Source organism: Anopheles coluzzii, chromosome 2, assembly GCF_943734685.1.
Source record: "Anopheles coluzzii chromosome 2, AcolN3, whole genome shotgun sequence".
NCBI classification, from domain to species: Eukaryota; Metazoa; Arthropoda; class Insecta; order Diptera; family Culicidae; genus Anopheles; species Anopheles coluzzii.
In genome coordinates, this window is record NC_064670.1 from 71,922,301 (window position 1) to 71,941,149 (window position 18,849).

Genomic DNA, 18,849 nt, shown 5'->3' on the forward strand with positions numbered 1-18,849 from the left:
AACCGGTACAATTTGAAGCCGTACGCGTTCCGATTGAAAGTTTTCAAATTCTCGTGAGTTGTTGTATGATAGTGCTTTGGCGGCCCAAAGCCTCCGGCTATCGAGCAACGGCGAATTGAACGGCAATGTTTACGGTGTGGCGGTTGTTTGTAACCGCTCTCATGTTTCTAAAGCGACAGGTTCCAAACTTGGCACTTATACCGAAACTTGGTATTTATATTTCGGCGGATACATTCAGTTTGGCACACACCTTTTTTGTATTTTGTTTGACGCGGAAAGGTTTCTTTTGCATCATGAATCCATTTCCCTTCGAGCACATGCTGCTTATTTTTTGCCCACCTTCCTTCTCCTTTCCACAGCAGTGCGGAAAGTGTGGTAGAACGTATGAAAGATAGAGATACAAACAATAAGAGGTTCATTCTAATGAGTGAGGGTTTTTTGTAAAGGGTTGAGCAGAAGAAAAAAAAACAGTATGCGAATGTAAAGCAGAGAGAACGATGGTTGGGCAAAAATGGAGGTGAATAACGAAGGTGCTCAACCGCCGGCGAAACAACGCGCACGTTGGAGGATGATGGGGGAGGAAGCTGGTTGAGAACAATCCGGTCTTGGGTCGGTCGTGTAACGCGTACAGTAGGATCGGCAGCTATAGATGGCCAAATAGAAGCTTTCGAATATCCAAGAAGGCTATTATTTTATCAAACGGTTGCACCAACCTAAACAACAACTGGTGTGTGAATGAGGATCGAATGATACTTACATCCGGTAAATTGGACCGTTATTTACATTCGTAAAATTTGATTTAACCACTCAGCCCATAGTGCAAGGTAGGCTTCGGGACATTATTTTTTTTGCGAATAAACACGCATGAGTGTACAAAAGAGAGGGCAAGCGCGAGCGGGACCAAGCATTCAATCAACCTGGTGGGTCATGATGGTGGTGAGCATACTGCCGGCGGTGTTGATGATGACGCGAGCGTGGCGGCAAAGGTAGACGTGGTAGTAGTAGTAAAACAAATGCCCCTCCAACCCCCTGTCCAAGCGCAGAGAGCTGCGCGAGGCTCGCCCGGTTCGCAAAAGACCGGATCGGCGAACGCGTCGAGTGCGTCGGAAAGCGGCCGTTTGGACCCGGTTTTCGGCATCAGAAGGGCTTCGGCAGCCGCAGGTCGAACAGTGCAGTTGTGCCCGGTGCAGCGTCAGTTAATATGTGCAATCGGATGTGCGCGTACGTGCAACGGTTGGCACTGCTCGGGTTCTGCATCGTGGCTTTCAGCGTGTTCTGGTGGTGCTTCTTCTGCAGCATCTACGTCGTGATGTTTGGCGATGCGTTAGCGACCACTGGATCGGCAGCCGATCGCGCTAACGCTCAACACACTGCCCGGGTAGGCATGATGGCCAGCTCCGACGATGGTCACTTTAGTTCGTCGTGGGCTTAAGTGTGTCCCCAAAGAGGAAGCTAGTCTAGCTCTCGATAGCGCATCGTGATTAAGTGCAACGGTCGTTCGTTGGTGTTACTGTGTACACAAAAAGCAACTGAAGAACAAAAAAAAACGGGAAGCAACAAACGGAACGAGATAAGCATCAAACGGCGGACGCGACAAGTGCCAAAAAGTGTGGAGTAAGTGTGTGGTTAAAAGCGACCAAAACGACTGATGCCGCGATACGTTAGTTGATCCTCGGCCGTTTTTTTGTTGCTGAAATTTCAGCCCAAAACGAATGATCAAACGAACGCACGGAACAGCAAAGGAGGAATAGCAAGCAAATGAAGTTATTAGGAGGAAAATAATAATCACCGTCGTGCTACCCGGCGCCAGCGCGAGAGGAATGATTGGTTGCGGCCAAATCAAGGGAGAGTTGGAGTGAGTGGTCTTTTGATGTGTGTGTGTGTGTGTGTGTGTGTTTTATGTTATCAACGAAATGGAGAATTCGGTGCATTAAGCTGTATGTTAAAGTGTTGCTCACAGGTATAAATGTTTACAACAAAGGTTGGAATGGTTTGAGGGCAAAGCTGTTTAAAGTGTTATTGAATGAATATTGTATCGCTTTGGTACTTTGTAACAGAAACATCTAAAGTGGTTAGACGTTTCTAACGGACAGAGGCCGGTTAAGAGGAGATTGGAGCATTTCCGGTGCATCACGGAGTCAGTTGCTCTTCACGAAAGCTCTTCGTTGTGATTGATTTGTTGTAAAGGTAAGCATATAAAAAACTTGTTTGAAATAAAAGTAAGCTTAAGTGATTTTAAGTAAACATACTATAAATTTTAGCAAAACACTGAACAACTTAATTTTCCAAAGCACTGCTCATGATTTTATAACCCTACCCAATTGCCGCATTGTTAAAAGAACCATAAACCTACCTTTAATTGCGTCATGTGTTGTGTGTTTTACGTCCGCTGATTGCAAGGAGGGTTCTCCGTGTGCGTGGTGTGTGTGTGTGTGTGTGTATGTTCAACCATGCAGACGGATGTTAAATTTATAAAGTTGCATTTCCAACTAACTGAAGCCCCGGAAAGAAGCCAAAAAAAGAGCGGCAGAACGGTGCAAAAAATTCAATCATTAGTTCGATCATTTCGGTTCCGGCTGGTAAATAATAAAAATGCAATGTTGTTTCGGTTCCATTTTGGGCAAAGTGTAGCCATGGCAAAACATGCAAAACTTTGCACCAGCGACGAACCAGCCTCAGCCTGGTGCGCATGAAGCCAATTGCAAACGATAACCCATGCCCACGGCAGACACCATCGAGCGAGAAGTATCGAATTGCAGCCGAAGCAACCAGAAGTATATGCAATTTTAATATACTCGTACTGTCTCGTTATGGACTTTTTACATGTTTTGTTCGCAGCTTTATACGGCCAATGCAATGAGCCTGTGGTGGGAAAGTAAGAAAATTAACAAGTAAGATACAACTTTCAGGGCAGACGTCAGGAGGTATAATATACATACACCAACAGGAGACACTAAAAGCGTGCCTGGCGGGCGAAAAACGGTTTTACAGCAGCATGTTTGAGAACCATAAAAAGTGCGAACGCCCATCAGACCGGAGAGGTTGGAAACGTGGCAAACAACAACAACAACCAAATAAACAGCCGTTAAAGTTTGACAGTTGAAGATATTCTCGTTCGCAGGTGAGGCTGTAAATGTCAGGAAGACATAAAAATATAGGTGTTTAAATTATACAACAATGTTAATTGAAATGGTTTGGTCCATTGCAATCTGTTGATGTCGAACAAGGGATTTGTTTACATAGTCCGAAAGATATGGGACTTACTGCAATGCCAAACTGATGATAGTGAATGAAAAGATATATTACGTGGTTCCGCAAATATTTGAAGAAAGTTTGTCTGTAACGAAGCACATTACAGATGAGAGCATCTATTTGAAATATGTTAAAGATGGCAAAGGAATGCAAAGGCAATAAGCACCGAATCGTTAAACGACTGCATCCAATTAGTCGATCCGAAAGCGATCTTGAGAGGAAATATTTTATTTCTCCCAAACGCGGTTGGTTCGCGTTCCGTCTATAAAACGATCGTTAATCGTCGTTTTCTCGGGCGACCGGTTGATGGGACGGGTAGGCGAGCGTGATCACATCGAGCTGAACCCAAAACGCGTACGAGCATGCTGCTCGAAAACTGCAGGATATGGTGCTCAGCCAGTTACTGATGGTGGGTTCGTCGCCGTCGTCGTCGTCGCCGTCGTCGTCGTTGTCGATTATCTGCAAATTGGCTCGAGAAAACAACAGCTATCGGCTGATGGCAGATCGCCCAATTAAAGACTTTTGATGGTCGGGTGGCGCAAAATGCGTAGGAGTTTGTGGAGAAGTTCTACGCGTACGTTTATGGTACCGGGAGTTGTGGAGATGAGTGCATTTCCCATGGCAAGAGGTAAATGAGCCGATATGTTTGCAGCAGATTTCCAATTATGTACGTACGCGGTTGGTTTTAATGAACTTTACACACCCCTATCCGGCTTACGGTATGAGCGTTTAGCGATTCGTGTGGCAGAATGATCAAAACCATTATCTTGTGTGTGAAACCTTGTGCGTTAGTTAGTTTATAACACGATAACGAGAGTCTACAGCAGTGAGTTATTGATGTTGTATATGCTAGTTTAAATAAATCCGTAGGAAACATAAATTAAACCAAAATTTTTATGTTTCAAATCTGAATCATGTCAAATTCTTCATTAACTCTACTGTGCATACGTAGCGTTTTTCCATGGACTGTTGTAAATGTGATCGAGTTTTGTTCTTATTTTTTACCGTTGAAAGACTATGCTTTTTAGCCTGCCATACGATGTGCTGTCACATTAGATGAGCTGCAAGGGGGAGGGAAAAAACATGCTCTGTTCGTGCAATTTTATGCCCCTGGCAGTCGGTAAAAGCCACTTTTGAAAAGGACTCTACTCACGGACGAATGGTAACATACGGCCGTGTGTATCCTTTCATTGGTAAGATTGTGTTTTGGAATATTGCTGTTAGTGGAAAAGAAAAACGACTTCGCTATTATCTGCGTTTCGTCACAGTCCAAAGATGGCGTCCTGGAGTATGCTAGGGCTCTTTTATGCGAGCAGGAAGAGGAAGAAAGTAATTAAAATTTATGTGTTTCAGCAACGTTGCTGCAACACATTTACCGGCTTTTTGATGCGGCGGAGAACCAATGCGGTTTCAGGTGGGATGAGATTTTCCAAGTTTGCTTTTCACTTTCGATGTGTTAAGGTGTGGCGGGGTGTTAGGAAGGGTTTGGTACAGATACATACATACAGAAGAAAAATCCATTCATGCATCTTGTTGGAAATAAGGGGAGCAAATTGCAAAACGCAGGAAAAAATATTTACAAGTATCCGTCGTGATGCATTGTGAGCACCTTGTTGCAACATGTCTCTGCATGCAGAAATATTCTTTTATCATTGTTTGAAAGCTACTAGAATGTGCGAGTAGGCTGTTAGTTTCCGTAAACGGTCCACTCGAGGTGGCTCTTGATTTTTAAAAACCTCGAGCCATATACTGTAACAACTGTTACAAGTTTAGTGGGTAAAGCTTAAAATTGCACTCAATAGAGTGCATTCCTTTTAATGCATTACTGAATGATTGTACGTACAAATTCCATCAACTAAAGAGAATAGAAGTGAAATGAAATGAATGAAGAAATAAGAATTTGGAAACATGATGAAGAGAGGAAGAACTGGCATTTTCTTTTCATTTTGCTTTAAAGTACGACTACATGCTTAATGCTATTTTTATCATTTTAAAACGATTTTTTCATTATGGGTACGTATCTAAAACTGCGGGTTAGTTTTTAGTTATTCGATCTATTTAATTGAAGGTGCTATTTTAGGAAAGTATTTTTTAACGGAGTGATTGACACTCACAAGCCTTCAAAAAACATTTTGGCGAACGATCGCTTAAATGCAAGAAGAGCAAAATGTGGGATATGAGGACGAAATGAAGCGAGAGTGAGATAACATTAATAGTTCTCCCATCGTCGATCGAATCACCCAATACTCCTTGCTCAAGCTTCCTTTGAAAGTGGTCAACCTGCTTTCGAGCAGCCGTACGCTGGACTACGCAAGCTGCCCAAGACTTGCCGTTCTTCTCTGCGTCCTTTTATGGGAACCATGATCGTTGGGGCAGTAGGGGTCGAGACCACCCTGACTGAATAATTTTCCTCTTCCCGTACATCGTTCTGCCATCTTCTGCCGCATTGCATTGCTCGAACCGTTTCTCCGATCGGCGGGCACAGACAGTTGCTCGAGGTGTAATTTGTGGTGAGGTGGTACAACAGCAAAAACATAACTACTGAACGGACACTGGGAAGGTAAATGAAGTTGGTAATTTCTGTTCTGTCGTGGGCTGTCCTGTTTGTGTTTTTTTTTCTTTCTTTGCATTCCGATGCATACGAGCTTTGGTCGACGTAAACGAAGCACTATGGCACACTACTGTAGTTTATAAAAACTCAATGTTTTGTATCGTTTTGAAGCAGTTTTGTAAAATAAATCTTGCACTAAATCTTTAGGTTCTTTATTTTTACTATTATACGACCATTTCCTCAAAAAATACACATCACCGTTCCCTAAAGCATAAGTATCGAATATTTTCAGGAACACTGACCACTGGTAAGACCATATAATTAGTGGACTTTGTGTAAAGCCTCTTGATCGAATATGTTTAATTCTTCGAGATTAAACATGTCTGTTAAAAGTTTATTTTTGACTGTGGGAACTATTTGTTCAAAATGTTACAATACAAAAGCATTTCTTTTGAAAAAAATCAAGTATTTCGAGGAACACGCTTGTTTACGCCATGTGTCACAGGTTGGAAACAACTGTCTTGAAAATTTGTTTTTTTTTTCTGGTAAGAAATACTAGAGCCATGCAATTCGAATCGCTAGAACCACATAATTGTAACAGTGAAACACCAATGCTTGAATCTTTGAATCAAACCTATACCATTTTATTACCCTTTTTATTTCTTATCTAACACGTGTTGTCAAATGAACAGTAGCTGGAGAATTGAACAAGTGTCTCTTAACGTACATCACACTGAAGATAGCACCGTTTGTTAGTAGTGGAATTTATGTTAAGGTAATAAAAAAATCACTTGCACAGATTACCCAAACGGCATCCTGCAGAGCCCTACACTATCAATGTTAATCCACTTGACCTGTTATCTGTTTCGGGTGGGCTGTTCGTGTGAAGGAATTTTATCACCGCCGTAGTTTTTTGCAGGTTGGGCGTGAATTGTTGGCAGCTTTGCACTGTGCATTGCAGGCTGATTATTTGTATCAAAATGGTACATAGGGTAGCGAGGTGAAAAGGGCACGGTTCCTAACGATGGTGACTCGTCATCGTCTTGAATGTTTACCTCGCTACGACCTGCTGACTTTTCGAATGTGTGTGGAACTGTGCAAAACATTGTACAATGAAGAATAATCGATTAGGGGGAGAAACATGCATCGAACACCAAATGAATTGCCAACCAACTTACTTATTAGCGACGGCACACTGCTGTGAAAGATCTTTTGCGTTAAGGAAGAGGCAGTCGTCATATGTGCCTCAACGATGGATGCTCTGTGCTGTGTTTGGTTAAGGTTGACGAGCGGCACCGTTCCGATTGTAATTGGTATCTGTACTTCGGGACTGTAGGCCATTCCTGGAACCTTTGCGGTCACTTCAACAAAGTACTCGAGACGAATGATTGTATCGCTACGAGTCGGAGGCTCTGGTGGCACTAGAAATCGTCTTTCGTATCCTGCTGATCCTTTCGCATCGACACCACTGCACTGAAACTTGGCCAAGGTATTGTAAACAGTGCGCACCTGCTTGTACGGCGTTTGACTGCTGTATCGTACTTGTCGGCGAAGTTTGAGCTTCACCTCTGCAATGCATTTATTGCTTCGATTGGATATGTCGACCGTAACGAGAATGAACTGTCCGGGTACGTATCCCGTCATTGGAAGCATCACGTTGATGCTTAGTGGTTCTGAGCGACAAGGTCCGCAGTAGAAGTGTTTTATGTGTTCTTGAACTACGGCCACATTTAACGGTGGCGTGACGGTGTTGAGGTTGAGCTGATTTACCACGGTAAACGCGATTTTGTAAGTAAGATCGAATTTCCACGGACGCTCAAAGACAACCCGAGCTGTGTAACGTATGTAACCGTAATCGCCTTCGAAAGACGTTGGCAGTGTGGTTGGCAGTTGGAAAGTAAATTTATAAATCTGACGTCCTGGTGCCATTTCAATGGGATCATCTATACATGTGGAGTGGATATTAATCGTACTGGATAGTAATCGTTAAACTTGCATTATTAAGAAAATAAAAAAGGAATTTACCATACCTGTTTCAGAGCGTACAAAATCTATCGTATGCTTAAGGAAATCTTCTCTTCCCTGGAATGCAACAGTTATACCCGTCCCATAGGTTTCCGTCCACAGGACACATGCCAGACCGGTAACTCTAAGTAAAACTCCTGGTGGATCGATTAAGTAAAAAAAATTGTTTTAGTTACACACCTTATCACACATCACATAATATCGTCTTTCCATCGGCAGTTAAAAATGTACCTTTCACTTTCTTTGTCTTGGGTAGATCAATGTCAACTGTACCAGTGATTGTCTGTCCGGCAAAAAACACGCCATGGTAATTGTCATCGAACGAAATCGTACACTGAGGACAAGATGCCATTAAAAAAAAGGCTCGAGCACACGGGTAATGTTACTAAAATCACAGCGATTGAGAGAACTCGTGTGTGCGGGTTGTGCAACAAACTTTCGCACAGGTCTTTACTGTTACGGTTGAGCAACTAGTGTGAGCCGTTTCTACACAAGACTGGCAAGAATGGCTGTTTTGTTGTAAACACATACAGCTTATGTTTTAGACGCGATAAGATAAGATTGAGTTTGAGGAGGAATTGCGATTTGCAAAGGGGTTAGTTTCTGACACCCAATGGATTGTTTGATTTGCCTAAATACTAATCGAAATTAGCTTTTTTTACTGTTTAAGGCTTATTTGTTTCTTTGTTTCTTATTCGTAAGTTTTTGGAGACGAGTAATTGGAACAAAAAAAATAATTCTACGTAAATGTAGTAGGGATAAGCGTTCTTATTGTGGGATAAGCGTTCGCATAACTTATTGTACTTTGCACATATTTTTGGTAAGGTGTAATAAATATTAGCAAGTTTTGTACACATTTACCATTAATTCTGCATGTTTGTATGTTGTAATTCTTTGCTTGATTGAGTGAATAATTGCTTTGCTCATAGCAATATAATGCGTTGAGCGTTTGATGCCTTTTGTTACATAGTGTTACACCGGTAAAATGTACAATTTGTAAATTAATGTCTTGTTGGTTTGAAACAATTACAATAAATATACGTTATTTAGAATGCTATTACTTGCAGGTTAGTTATAAACAATACGTCAAGGTACTTTGTTTTTCGTTTGTGTCACATTTAACACATAATAGTTTTTATGTTAAAGTAATCGCGTTGTTTTCATCATGTCCATTTGCATTCAGATTAAAATGCTACATTCGGAGGGAAAATGTACGTTGTCCGAGGACGACAAGAAACCACTTCACAGCAAAACATTATACTATCATGCGAAAGAGTCTTTACTGACCCTATTTCAAGAGTACAATGCGTTTCTCGTTACGTATTTCATGTAAAATTCCTGTGACCCCAAATATGGCACACCAATCGATTGCTATTGGTAACCGTACCAAAGCGACCGAACATGGCAAAGCTCTTAACGGGCCGGGTAGACTCCAGTCGGCTGCGGGGAGCGTTCTGGACGCAAAGAAATAGCATACTCCGGCCATGGACAATATCAGACTGGTTGCGTTTGTTCCAAGAAACCGAGAAGATGTGCTCGCACACACACACACACACACACAACACACACAAATGCCGTATAACGGGCGTACCCGTATGTGCAAAATCGGCCACAACACGGACTGCAATCCAACTGCGAGTCCACCACGCAGCATGAACATTCAATTCATCAGAAATGTACATATTTTGTGCATTTCCAGAACAGCATTTCTATGCAGGCGTCTCTGTTTGCTGCGCAGATCCTGAACTGTCGTCTTGTGTCTCCATGAGAAAAGGCACGGGCCCAAAAATCGACAGACGAATAAAAAAGAACTGTTCATTGGTGGACTGGTTGAGAGTGAACATAATTTGGTGTGGCATGTGTTAAACTGAAGTTGTAGGTAGGAGCACTGATTCTAATTAAAATAAATTAAGCAACCTTTCATGGCGGTACAAAGCCCATGTACTAGATGTTTGTAAGCCGAGTGTCCGAGATTGTACCGTAGCGATAGTCTGAATGATCGATCAAACGATCAAAAAGTTAGACATGGTGCATGTCCAAAAGTTGTGACATTGCATGAATACAAGGATTAACAGCCGTTACATGGAACTTAAATCGGTAACGGTTATTGATTTATTCATGTCACTGTATCACAAAAGCTTTTCCAACATGGAATTGAAATGCATGATTCGGAGACAGATGTTCTCAGCCGTTACCTTCTGCTTCTTGTCGTTAACCTACTTTCGTACGTAGAAGTAAATGGCGCTGGAATGTTTTTATTTTAATACGTACTGACGACGAACGATAGCTGATCTAATTTCAGCGACAATTTAGTCATTATCGCAGCAAAATTTAACGCTTCCTTAACGTCCCCATTAGCACATAAATAAACTATCAACGCATTTAAAGCTGTTGCGTGATCTTACATTCCAAGCACACCAACTGTAATGTGTGATCTTTCTCGGCGATCTGGAAACTGGTCGACTGCCACTTAGTTATCGATTCAGCTGCACCTGCAACTGTGTCTGCGCTTAATGAACTGTATGTATGCTGGGGTGCATTTGTAGTCTGAAAATGCAACCGCTGCCTGAATCGTGACGCTATTACCGGCCGTCAACATTCTTTTCCGCTTCCCATTCTGTCGTAGTGTAGCGTTTTATTTTTTTATTTCTCAAGTATCATTCGCGTTGGAAGTTGATCTTTCTTCGCTGTTGCTATTACGCTTTTCGTTTGAAAGAGCGATAAATTTGGCAACCTAACGGCGGGACTTAATGTTTTGCGCATTCAATGGTAGAGGCAGTCTGAAGATATTGAATTGAGCACATTACATTACATTGGGCATTCAAAAAAACAAGGAAGAAAAGAAAACGAACTGAATAAGTATAAATTAATCTCTAAACCTCAATTAGCCTGATTCGAGTTGAACTTCATTTGTCACAGCTGACTTAGGGAGTTATGTTCACACTATTAAAACAGTGGTATGGACTGGTACCAGCTGGACAGGATTACTGGGCTGAAAGGGTTGACTCCCACACATGCAGCTGGGATTGTTGCTACAACTGCTGTGCATGAGGAGCGAGTCAAAAAGGTGTACAATGCAATAAGCGGCAGTGTGCAATTGGCATTTCCAATGACCTACCCCGTATCGAAAGACGTTTCATATGCAAAACGGTAAGGTTGTGTAAGTAAAATTTGAGCTGAGAAAAAAGTGCATTTGAACATTTATTTTTTCTATTAATTGACGTACACATGTAGTTGCATTAAAACTGCTTCCGTTCTCGTGCTAAGATTTAAAAAGATTGGAGCGAAGTTTTGTGTTGAGTGGAACCTAAGAGCTTATTCATTCATTTCATTTATCCACACTTGAAATCGTGTCGGTCTTGGCAGTTGCTGCTTCGATAACTGCAGTCAGTTCGAGTGTGTGACTGAAGTGAGAGTACCGGATCGAGTATGATCATAAACCGACCACTTGAACACACCACCGCACACACTTCCGAGACTAACGTGCGTACGCTTGCGGAGCCTTTTTGTGTGTAGCGTGTGCCTAACACGATAGCTCTTGTTAAAAAAACGGTTGAAAGCTATGTAGATTTATTGTGTGAATGTTAAAATTGTGACTGTGCTTCACAGACCATAAATAATCATGCTTATGCACCAGATGTTCAACGAAACATTCCTAGTGAAATGGTACAAACTAGCAAACGTGTGGATGAATTGCAGTTGGCTGAAGAGACCAATTTTTACTTCTTTCATACAGCAGTACTGCAAGTTAGTAATACTGCATGAGGTATTTTCTCATCAAATTAAACTATATTGCAGCAATTAACTTCACAACATGTATTTACACCAAGTAATAAGAGAATCCGTAAAGAAATGATGCTAAAATGTTAGGATAAAATATCATTCCAACATATTCCAACAAATCATTAATATCATATTCTGCGTATAGAAACACCTTCCCATATGGTATAAGCAACATTTATTTTGTCTATCATGAAAAAGTTAAATAAACATACATAATGCACGTTTGTGTACTTAAAATAATTAAATAAATAGTTGAAATATTATTTTATCATCAGAGCAATTTGTATTGATTCCATAAATCATAGTTTTCAAAGTTTGATTACAAGTTGAATTAAAACTCGTACTGCTAGCTGAACTGCATTGAGCACTGGTTGTTTCGTTGTATAAAAATCGTCATGAATCCATTCAAAAAATGGAATTACCTTTACTACGTAGTAACAACAACTCTAGTAGAGCACTAGCCGTCTGGATCAGCTCGAGAGCGCTACATCAAAGGCAAGTTGAATTTTTAATTACGATGCTTTAGCCATTGCTTCCTGTTGGAATTGCTTCTTTTTGGAACGGTTCTCCTAGTGACGCATATTCTGTGTCTTCTGAGGATGTTTAAGGTTCGAAAGAAGGCCTATCATCCAGCTTCATAAGCTGCTACACGATTAGAATGGCGCTTTATTTATGCCCGATGCACATAAATGGTTTGCAAGTCTGGCGCGCCTCTTGAGAAAGTGAAGTTGTCGGGGAATATGATGCTACAGAGGGATCACTCATTACAGTTTTTTGAATAAAGATGTGCACAAGATATGGCGCTCTAAGTAAAAGTCCTTGAAGCAATGATACTGTCTGGCGGGGAAATTATCGAGACAGTATCTCTAAGGCATGGTAAAGAATGCAACAAAAAGATGCTTTTTTGAAAAGATGCAACCAACGGTGTTTCTATTTTAGTGGGCTTGCCTTGAGAGCTATTTGTTTTTTTTTTTTTTTTTTTTTTAGCAGCAACCTCTTGAAAAAGTAAATCAATTTATTTTGTCTTTTTTAAGGTCTGCAATACATTTTGAACTTCAATTTGTACTCTAAAAATCTAAAAAATAATATGTGAATGACGCTTTGGATGAATGGAGAGTGCTAGAGAGATTGATGAAAATGATCCAAACACAAATATGAACGGGTCAAACATCGTTGTAGTCGTTGTCGATAAAGCACGGATGCTAAACGGTCATTGTCAGAAGCCTGTTCGTGGCTCTGATGGGTGCCGTTTATGGGTGCCAGAGTCGTATAATGTTTGCACAAATATGTTCACTGAGACGCACATGCCTCTTGTTCCGGGAAATACAATTTTATCGGATGATGAACGCGACAACGACGACAGACGATGTGACGTACTTCACTCAAAGGACCAGGATGGGACTGATGCAACGACATATCACTGTTTGACCATGCAAATGAAGTCATTTGTAAAGTGTTTGAGCATTTTTTTCTCTCACCCTCTGCTGTGTTTATCCTGCCTGCAGTAGTAAAAAGCGACGACGGCAACATTCGAGGATGATGGTGTTGAAAGCCTTGTTCCCAATATGGGAAAGGACGATGAACTTGTTGCAAGCGTTGATTGAAAGTGCTGAGTCTAGCTAAAAGCGGCACGAGATGAAGTGGTACGAATTGCTGTTGTGCTAAACGAAGAACACTTTGAATGTGTAGTCTACGCAAATATAGTTGAAAGTGGATCTTGAGATTGATTTGAATCTAGGCGGTTAAGCTATGGTAATTGTGTGGTGGTTGGATGGAAATGTCAGCTTTTACTGATGACGTGAGTGTCGTTTCATATGCAAGTTGGCGAATAATTGGAAAGCTTCACCAAAGAGTTCATTTGAAGAAGAAACATTACACGTATTCAATGCGCTATTACAAGGGGCATTTTAATTGGATGGTTTTGGCAGTTTCGTTTGTTATAAAAAAAACTTAAATGATCTTTCGGGGAGGGAAAACAATGTACCTGCAACTACATGAAAAGTGCGTTTTTCTTCACGATAAAAGAACAAAAGTGTAAAATTCAAACGGAAGCACTATAAGCCCGACACCTAACAGTAAGGGTGAAACGAAGGCTGCCCGACAATATGTAAATAGAATTAGTTAATACTGGCTTTGTAAGTCTTCTTCTATCTGTTAATATTGAAGTGAACTGAATGTTGGTTTCAAAATACGGAAACAGCAGAACTATATGGCACTCGACCAGTGCCCTAATCGATTTTTAAATGTGTCTGACCTGTTAGTAGACAATGTCATGAACATAGTCGTGCTCGTCTACAATTTCTTAATTCTTTAGCTTGTACACTAGGGTTTAAATTTCATTAAATGATGGAAGACTCTGTCGTACTCTTTACTCTGTTACAATTTTGTACGCGGATTCAGAAGATGTATAGTCAAAGTCTTAAAAACTAATAACAGAATATTGTTAGTTTCACTGACAGGATTAGGTATGCTGGGTTGTTTTTTTTTTTAAATTTGGTTCATTCGTACAACACCTAGTATTAGTTTAGGAGCATCTGTTCAGGGTTAGTGCGCGTCTTATTGCCAGCTTCTCTTCTTCTTCTTTGGCCTAACAACCGTTGTCAGTCAAGGCTTGCCTTCTATCACTAGTGGGCTTGGTTTTCAGTGACTTATTGATTACCCATTACCCATTACAGGATAGTCTGTCCTACGATCACAATCCATTTGGGGCTTGAACCCATGACAGAGTATGTAGAGTATGTAACCCATGTAGTACAGTGGTGCGAGTTGATGACTGTGCCACCAGACCGGCAGCTTATTAACAGTTTTGATTTATTATTGAGAACAATTGGAAATTCGTTCTAAATATGAGACTGTCGGGAATTAAAAACCGTCTAAGACTATAGAAAACGCTTCGTCCACCAATAGTGCATCGTAAACTGATAAGGATTTTAGAGACTTTATATACAACAGTAATTAATAAACAATGTCAAGCATCTAAGCTATTCTTTAAGCTAAATTATGTGAAGATCTAACTATTCAAAACTAGTCCATAATCTCTTGAACAGATCATATCATATTTTTACGATATCAACTAGAATGAATAAATTATAATAGATTACAGTTATATAGATGAAAGCGTGATAAAAAATAACATATAATGTGAAATAAAATAAAGCAGTTTGTATCATTTAATGAATTTTAATTTTCATTTAATATTTTTTATATTTTCAGATTGCTAGAAATGAATAATGTTCACCAAATACAGCACTAACGATAAGGATGACGATTTCAAGCTTACAAATAGCAGCAACAATTCAAACACAGTCTATAGTACTCACCAAAACATTACCGCTCCGATTGATATCGAAACCAACCCTGGTTTTGAGCAACTTACTGGTGCCAGGAAGACAGTACTACATGTGAGTTCTCTAAGCGCCTGGAGCTTAGAAACAGAAAGTCTCTCCATGATCGACGACGAAATGCAAGTGATCGACACGATCGATCAAAGCTACTGGAATGGAAAGTTTGTCCCACCACCGCCGAGGCCTCCGTTTCTGGAGGAATCGATTGCTCCAGACGGTTTAACCACGTGCGATCTTTGCTCGTGGGCCTGGCAAGATAAGGGGTCACTGTCACTTGATGGCGCAATAAGTACGTAATATGGAGGGAGTAAAGGCTTAAAGGCAATGGACATAATTTGCATATTCGTTTTTTTATTTTTCAGAGGAAATCTTCACTTCATCGGACACGAAGGAATTTAATTGGACATTTGCGTTGATAGTGGTTTCGCTGACGTCGGCTTTTCTCGGTGCCATAATAATGATAGTATTTCTTAGATGTAAACGGTACGTGCACGGTCGTGCCGGAAAGCAGTATTATTATTGAAGGATAGACTAACAATATGTGACAAATCATTCCCTTACAGGATTCGTACCAATCCGCACGGACTCCGTACATTGTGTTTCGATTCTAGCAGTACAAAGGATACCAGTGGGTTAAATTTTGATAATCAAACATCGAAAAACTCAACCAATGGGTCATGTAGCCCTCGTAGTACAAATTCCGGATTGTGGACGTGGTTTAGCAGTCGCAAGAATCTGTCAACGCCGGATCAGCTGGTAAACTCGCATACGCTACCGGTGGAGAACCACTACACGCACATGGATGACAATAACTACAATCCCGTGCAGATCGACGAAGCATCGTATGCTGAAGTGGGAAACGAAATTGGTCCCTCAGAAACTACCTCCTACAAATCAGGCTCCGTACAACATGTGAGTAAGTTTATTTGTGTGTCTGCTGTTGTTGTTGTTGCTGTTGTGTTGGAAGATGCAATACAATTAATATTAATAATCGTGATTAGATCAGTGTTCAAACAGAAAAACAGATGAAAGACATATACTTTTTTCAGGGTACAGACAACGACATTCTAATCATGAACTGCCCACTGCCAGCAATACCGACCGGATCGCACAGTGCTAGCGGAGGGGCTAGCGGGTCCGGCAGTGCGTACTACTCTGGGCTGCTGAATAATGCCAATATGACCAGAGCGGAGGATGAAGACGAGCGTCCATACGAAATAGTTGATCTGAAGGAGATGTCATCACCTCACAAAAACCACAATGTCCAAAGCCATTTTTTGAACGAAACGAACAACCTACTAACGATTGAGAAACACTCAGAAACGCTACCAGAAGGGACTATCAGCGCTTCTGATTACGTTTGATAGTGCAAGTGAATGTCAACTTGGAAAGAGATTATTACACACCATTCATTTAGGATGATTATTTATGCTTAGTTGCTGTGCACATCAAAAGTGTGTGTGTGTGAATGGAAATGTATTTATTTGACTGATTTTGACTATTCAACGAATGGATAATGTAGACAATGATACTGCGTAGGTTTTCCAACCAACTTTTGGATCTTTTTAGGTATTTTTTATGCTATCATATGAAGAGGTAGTAAAGTAAAGAACCATTGACTGCGCAAGAACCATTCCGCCGATTAGAGTCATTAGCAAGTCATTAAGTGTAGAACATGTAGTGCAAAAAGAAACAAATTACAGGACCATACTTACTTACTGATATGGCATTTATGTGATGTCGTTAGATTTTAACATTAAACAGACTGTCCACGTTTTATGTGTGCCCGTGTGCCTATTTGTAAGTGTGTGTGTGTGTTTTTGATCCCGAACCGTAGTAGCCTTGGTGATATTAACTAGAGATTAAACATTCGTATTAGGTCAACCCGTAATATTAAAGACAAAATAAAACAAACTGGAAATTTTGGAACAAAAGCCTCCCCTCCCATCCTGCAAGTACCTTTAGCTGTTAAATGGTTTTCTTGTAAAACAACTAGTCGTAAGTGTTAGTGCAGTGCAGTTATCATTCAAAGTCCAAGCTCTCATACGACACACATAATCATCATTATCATGTGAACAATAAACATTTCATAAAGATAACTTGGTAGAGACAATATTCTTGATTAGCATTGTAGGAGTAAACTATGTGAATGGTTTATCCGTCATTTTAGTCGGGGTTTTGTAAACATTTTTAACACCATCGCATGCTTCGAAGCAAATTTACAAAGAAAATAAAAGCTCAAGAAAATTTCCATCCGATTTGCGTATTTTTGTCTAAGGTGTGTTTATGAAGTTCGAATGTCCGTATGTAACAATGAATATGATTTTAATCTTTTTGTAATTCAATGGTTTATTACCTTTGGGCCACTTTTTTACAGCTACAGTGTGTAATTTTCTGTTGAAAAAATGCGTATCATTGTGGCACTGAAATGTTCAAAGTACACATTCAAGTTTTTAAGTGATACACCTTTTGGGGAACAGAATTCGAGCATGTTCCTTGGAACCTTGAATGTTCGGTCCTACTTTATACAATTTACTAAAGCGATGTTTGTTGGATCTTATTACGCCTGGCTCATGGCCAATGTCAGTGCCAAAAATTGTGTCACTAAATATGTCACCCCATTTAGTGACACAATGTTAGGCACTGACATTAACTATCTGACCTCAGCGATACTAGCCTCGGCTCAACACGGACTCTCTAAAGGACATTACTGTCCAACAGGAATTCAAAGCCGCTGTAGACGAGTATCTACTACCAGAAAACAGATATGAAACTACGAGCGAGAGGTGGAAAGCTCTAAAAACAAAAATAATAAACTGTGCAAGAAATACACTCCCACAACGTCGTGGCAACATCAAATTTGGTTGGTTCGACGATGAATGCAGATAAGTGACCGAACGTAAGAATACTGCATACCGAGCAATGTCATAGGCATAGAGCGCGGGCATGCGTAGAGGAATATTCACGACTCAGACGCGAAGAGAAACGAGTTCACCGCTCCAAGAAGCATGCTTTGGAAGATCAAAACATGCGGGAACTCGAGCAAACCAGAGAGGCGTACCGACCGAAAGTTTTACCAAGCGATAGCAGGTCACCGAAACAACGTTGTACCTAAGGTAACCTGGTGTCGCAACAAGGATGGAGATATGATTGGTAACCAGCCAGAGGTCCTCTCGCGGTGGGCTCAGTACTTTGATGAATTACTCAACGACCAGTTCAACGGACAGCTAGAAGCGCCACTAGCAGATAGTGTCATGCTACTGCCACATAGCATAGAAGAAACACGAAAGGCTATCCGTCGGCTGAAAAATAACAAGGCACCCGGAACCGACGGAATTGCAGCTGAACTGGTCAAGAATGGACGACTAGAAAACGAGATTCATCAAATTGTTACTGAGGTGTGGGATAGCGAATCAATGTCTTTGTTATTGGAATCGTGGCATCATCTACCCCATATACTAGAAGGGAGACAGGTTGGGCTGCAACAACTACAGGGGTATTACCTCCTCTGAGTTGAGAGATCCGCTATGCCTGAAGGCGCTTTACTGTTGCTGGGTTCGATCTATTCTGGATTACGCTAGTGTTGTGTGGACCCCGGCTGGAGGTGTCGCTATGCAGAGACTAGAGAGAGTGCAGAGGAAGTTTACGCGTATCGCTATTCGTAAATTTCTGCACGGACATAATGCACCTGTGCCCTCTTATTCTCTCCGCTGTCGTATGTTGGGCTTGATGGAAATCAAATCCCGGCATTCACACGCGCAGTCTTACTTCATTGCCAGCCTTCTGACTTCCAATATCGATGCTCCTTCGCTCCTCAGCTCCATTCCTATTTACGTCCCTTCTCGTCGTCTCCGCGACAGACCTCCCATTTTTATCCCCTCCCGCCGTTCTGTT

At 41.1% G+C, this 18,849-nt stretch overlaps 3 protein-coding genes across 3 annotated transcripts in view; 2 read left to right on the forward strand and 1 right to left on the reverse strand.

The window, feature by feature from the left end:
* Nucleotides 1-18,849, forward strand: part of LOC120950176 (FH1/FH2 domain-containing protein 3) — a 181,529-nt gene that overhangs the window by 66,824 nt on the left and 95,856 nt on the right. The gene's annotated exons all lie outside the window — the stretch shown is intronic.
* LOC120950832 (uncharacterized) lies at nucleotides 518-17,054 on the forward strand. The gene is made up of 5 exons (XM_040369180.2): nucleotides 518-2,187; nucleotides 14,825-15,244; nucleotides 15,318-15,438; nucleotides 15,519-15,867; nucleotides 16,005-17,054. The coding sequence occupies exons 2-5, from the start codon at nucleotides 14,842-14,844 to the stop codon at nucleotides 16,317-16,319; spliced, it is 1,188 nt and encodes a 395-aa protein (XP_040225114.1). The 5' UTR covers nucleotides 518-2,187; nucleotides 14,825-14,841; the 3' UTR covers nucleotides 16,320-17,054.
* On the reverse strand, nucleotides 6,419-8,320 carry LOC120950830 (arrestin domain-containing protein 3-like). The gene is made up of 4 exons (XM_040369179.2): nucleotides 8,060-8,320; nucleotides 7,834-7,965; nucleotides 6,982-7,746; nucleotides 6,419-6,896 (listed from the first exon to the last, which is right to left on the reverse strand). Exons 1-4 carry the CDS (start codon nucleotides 8,178-8,180, stop codon nucleotides 6,661-6,663), a joined length of 1,254 nt encoding a protein of 417 aa, XP_040225113.2. The 5' UTR covers nucleotides 8,181-8,320; the 3' UTR covers nucleotides 6,419-6,660.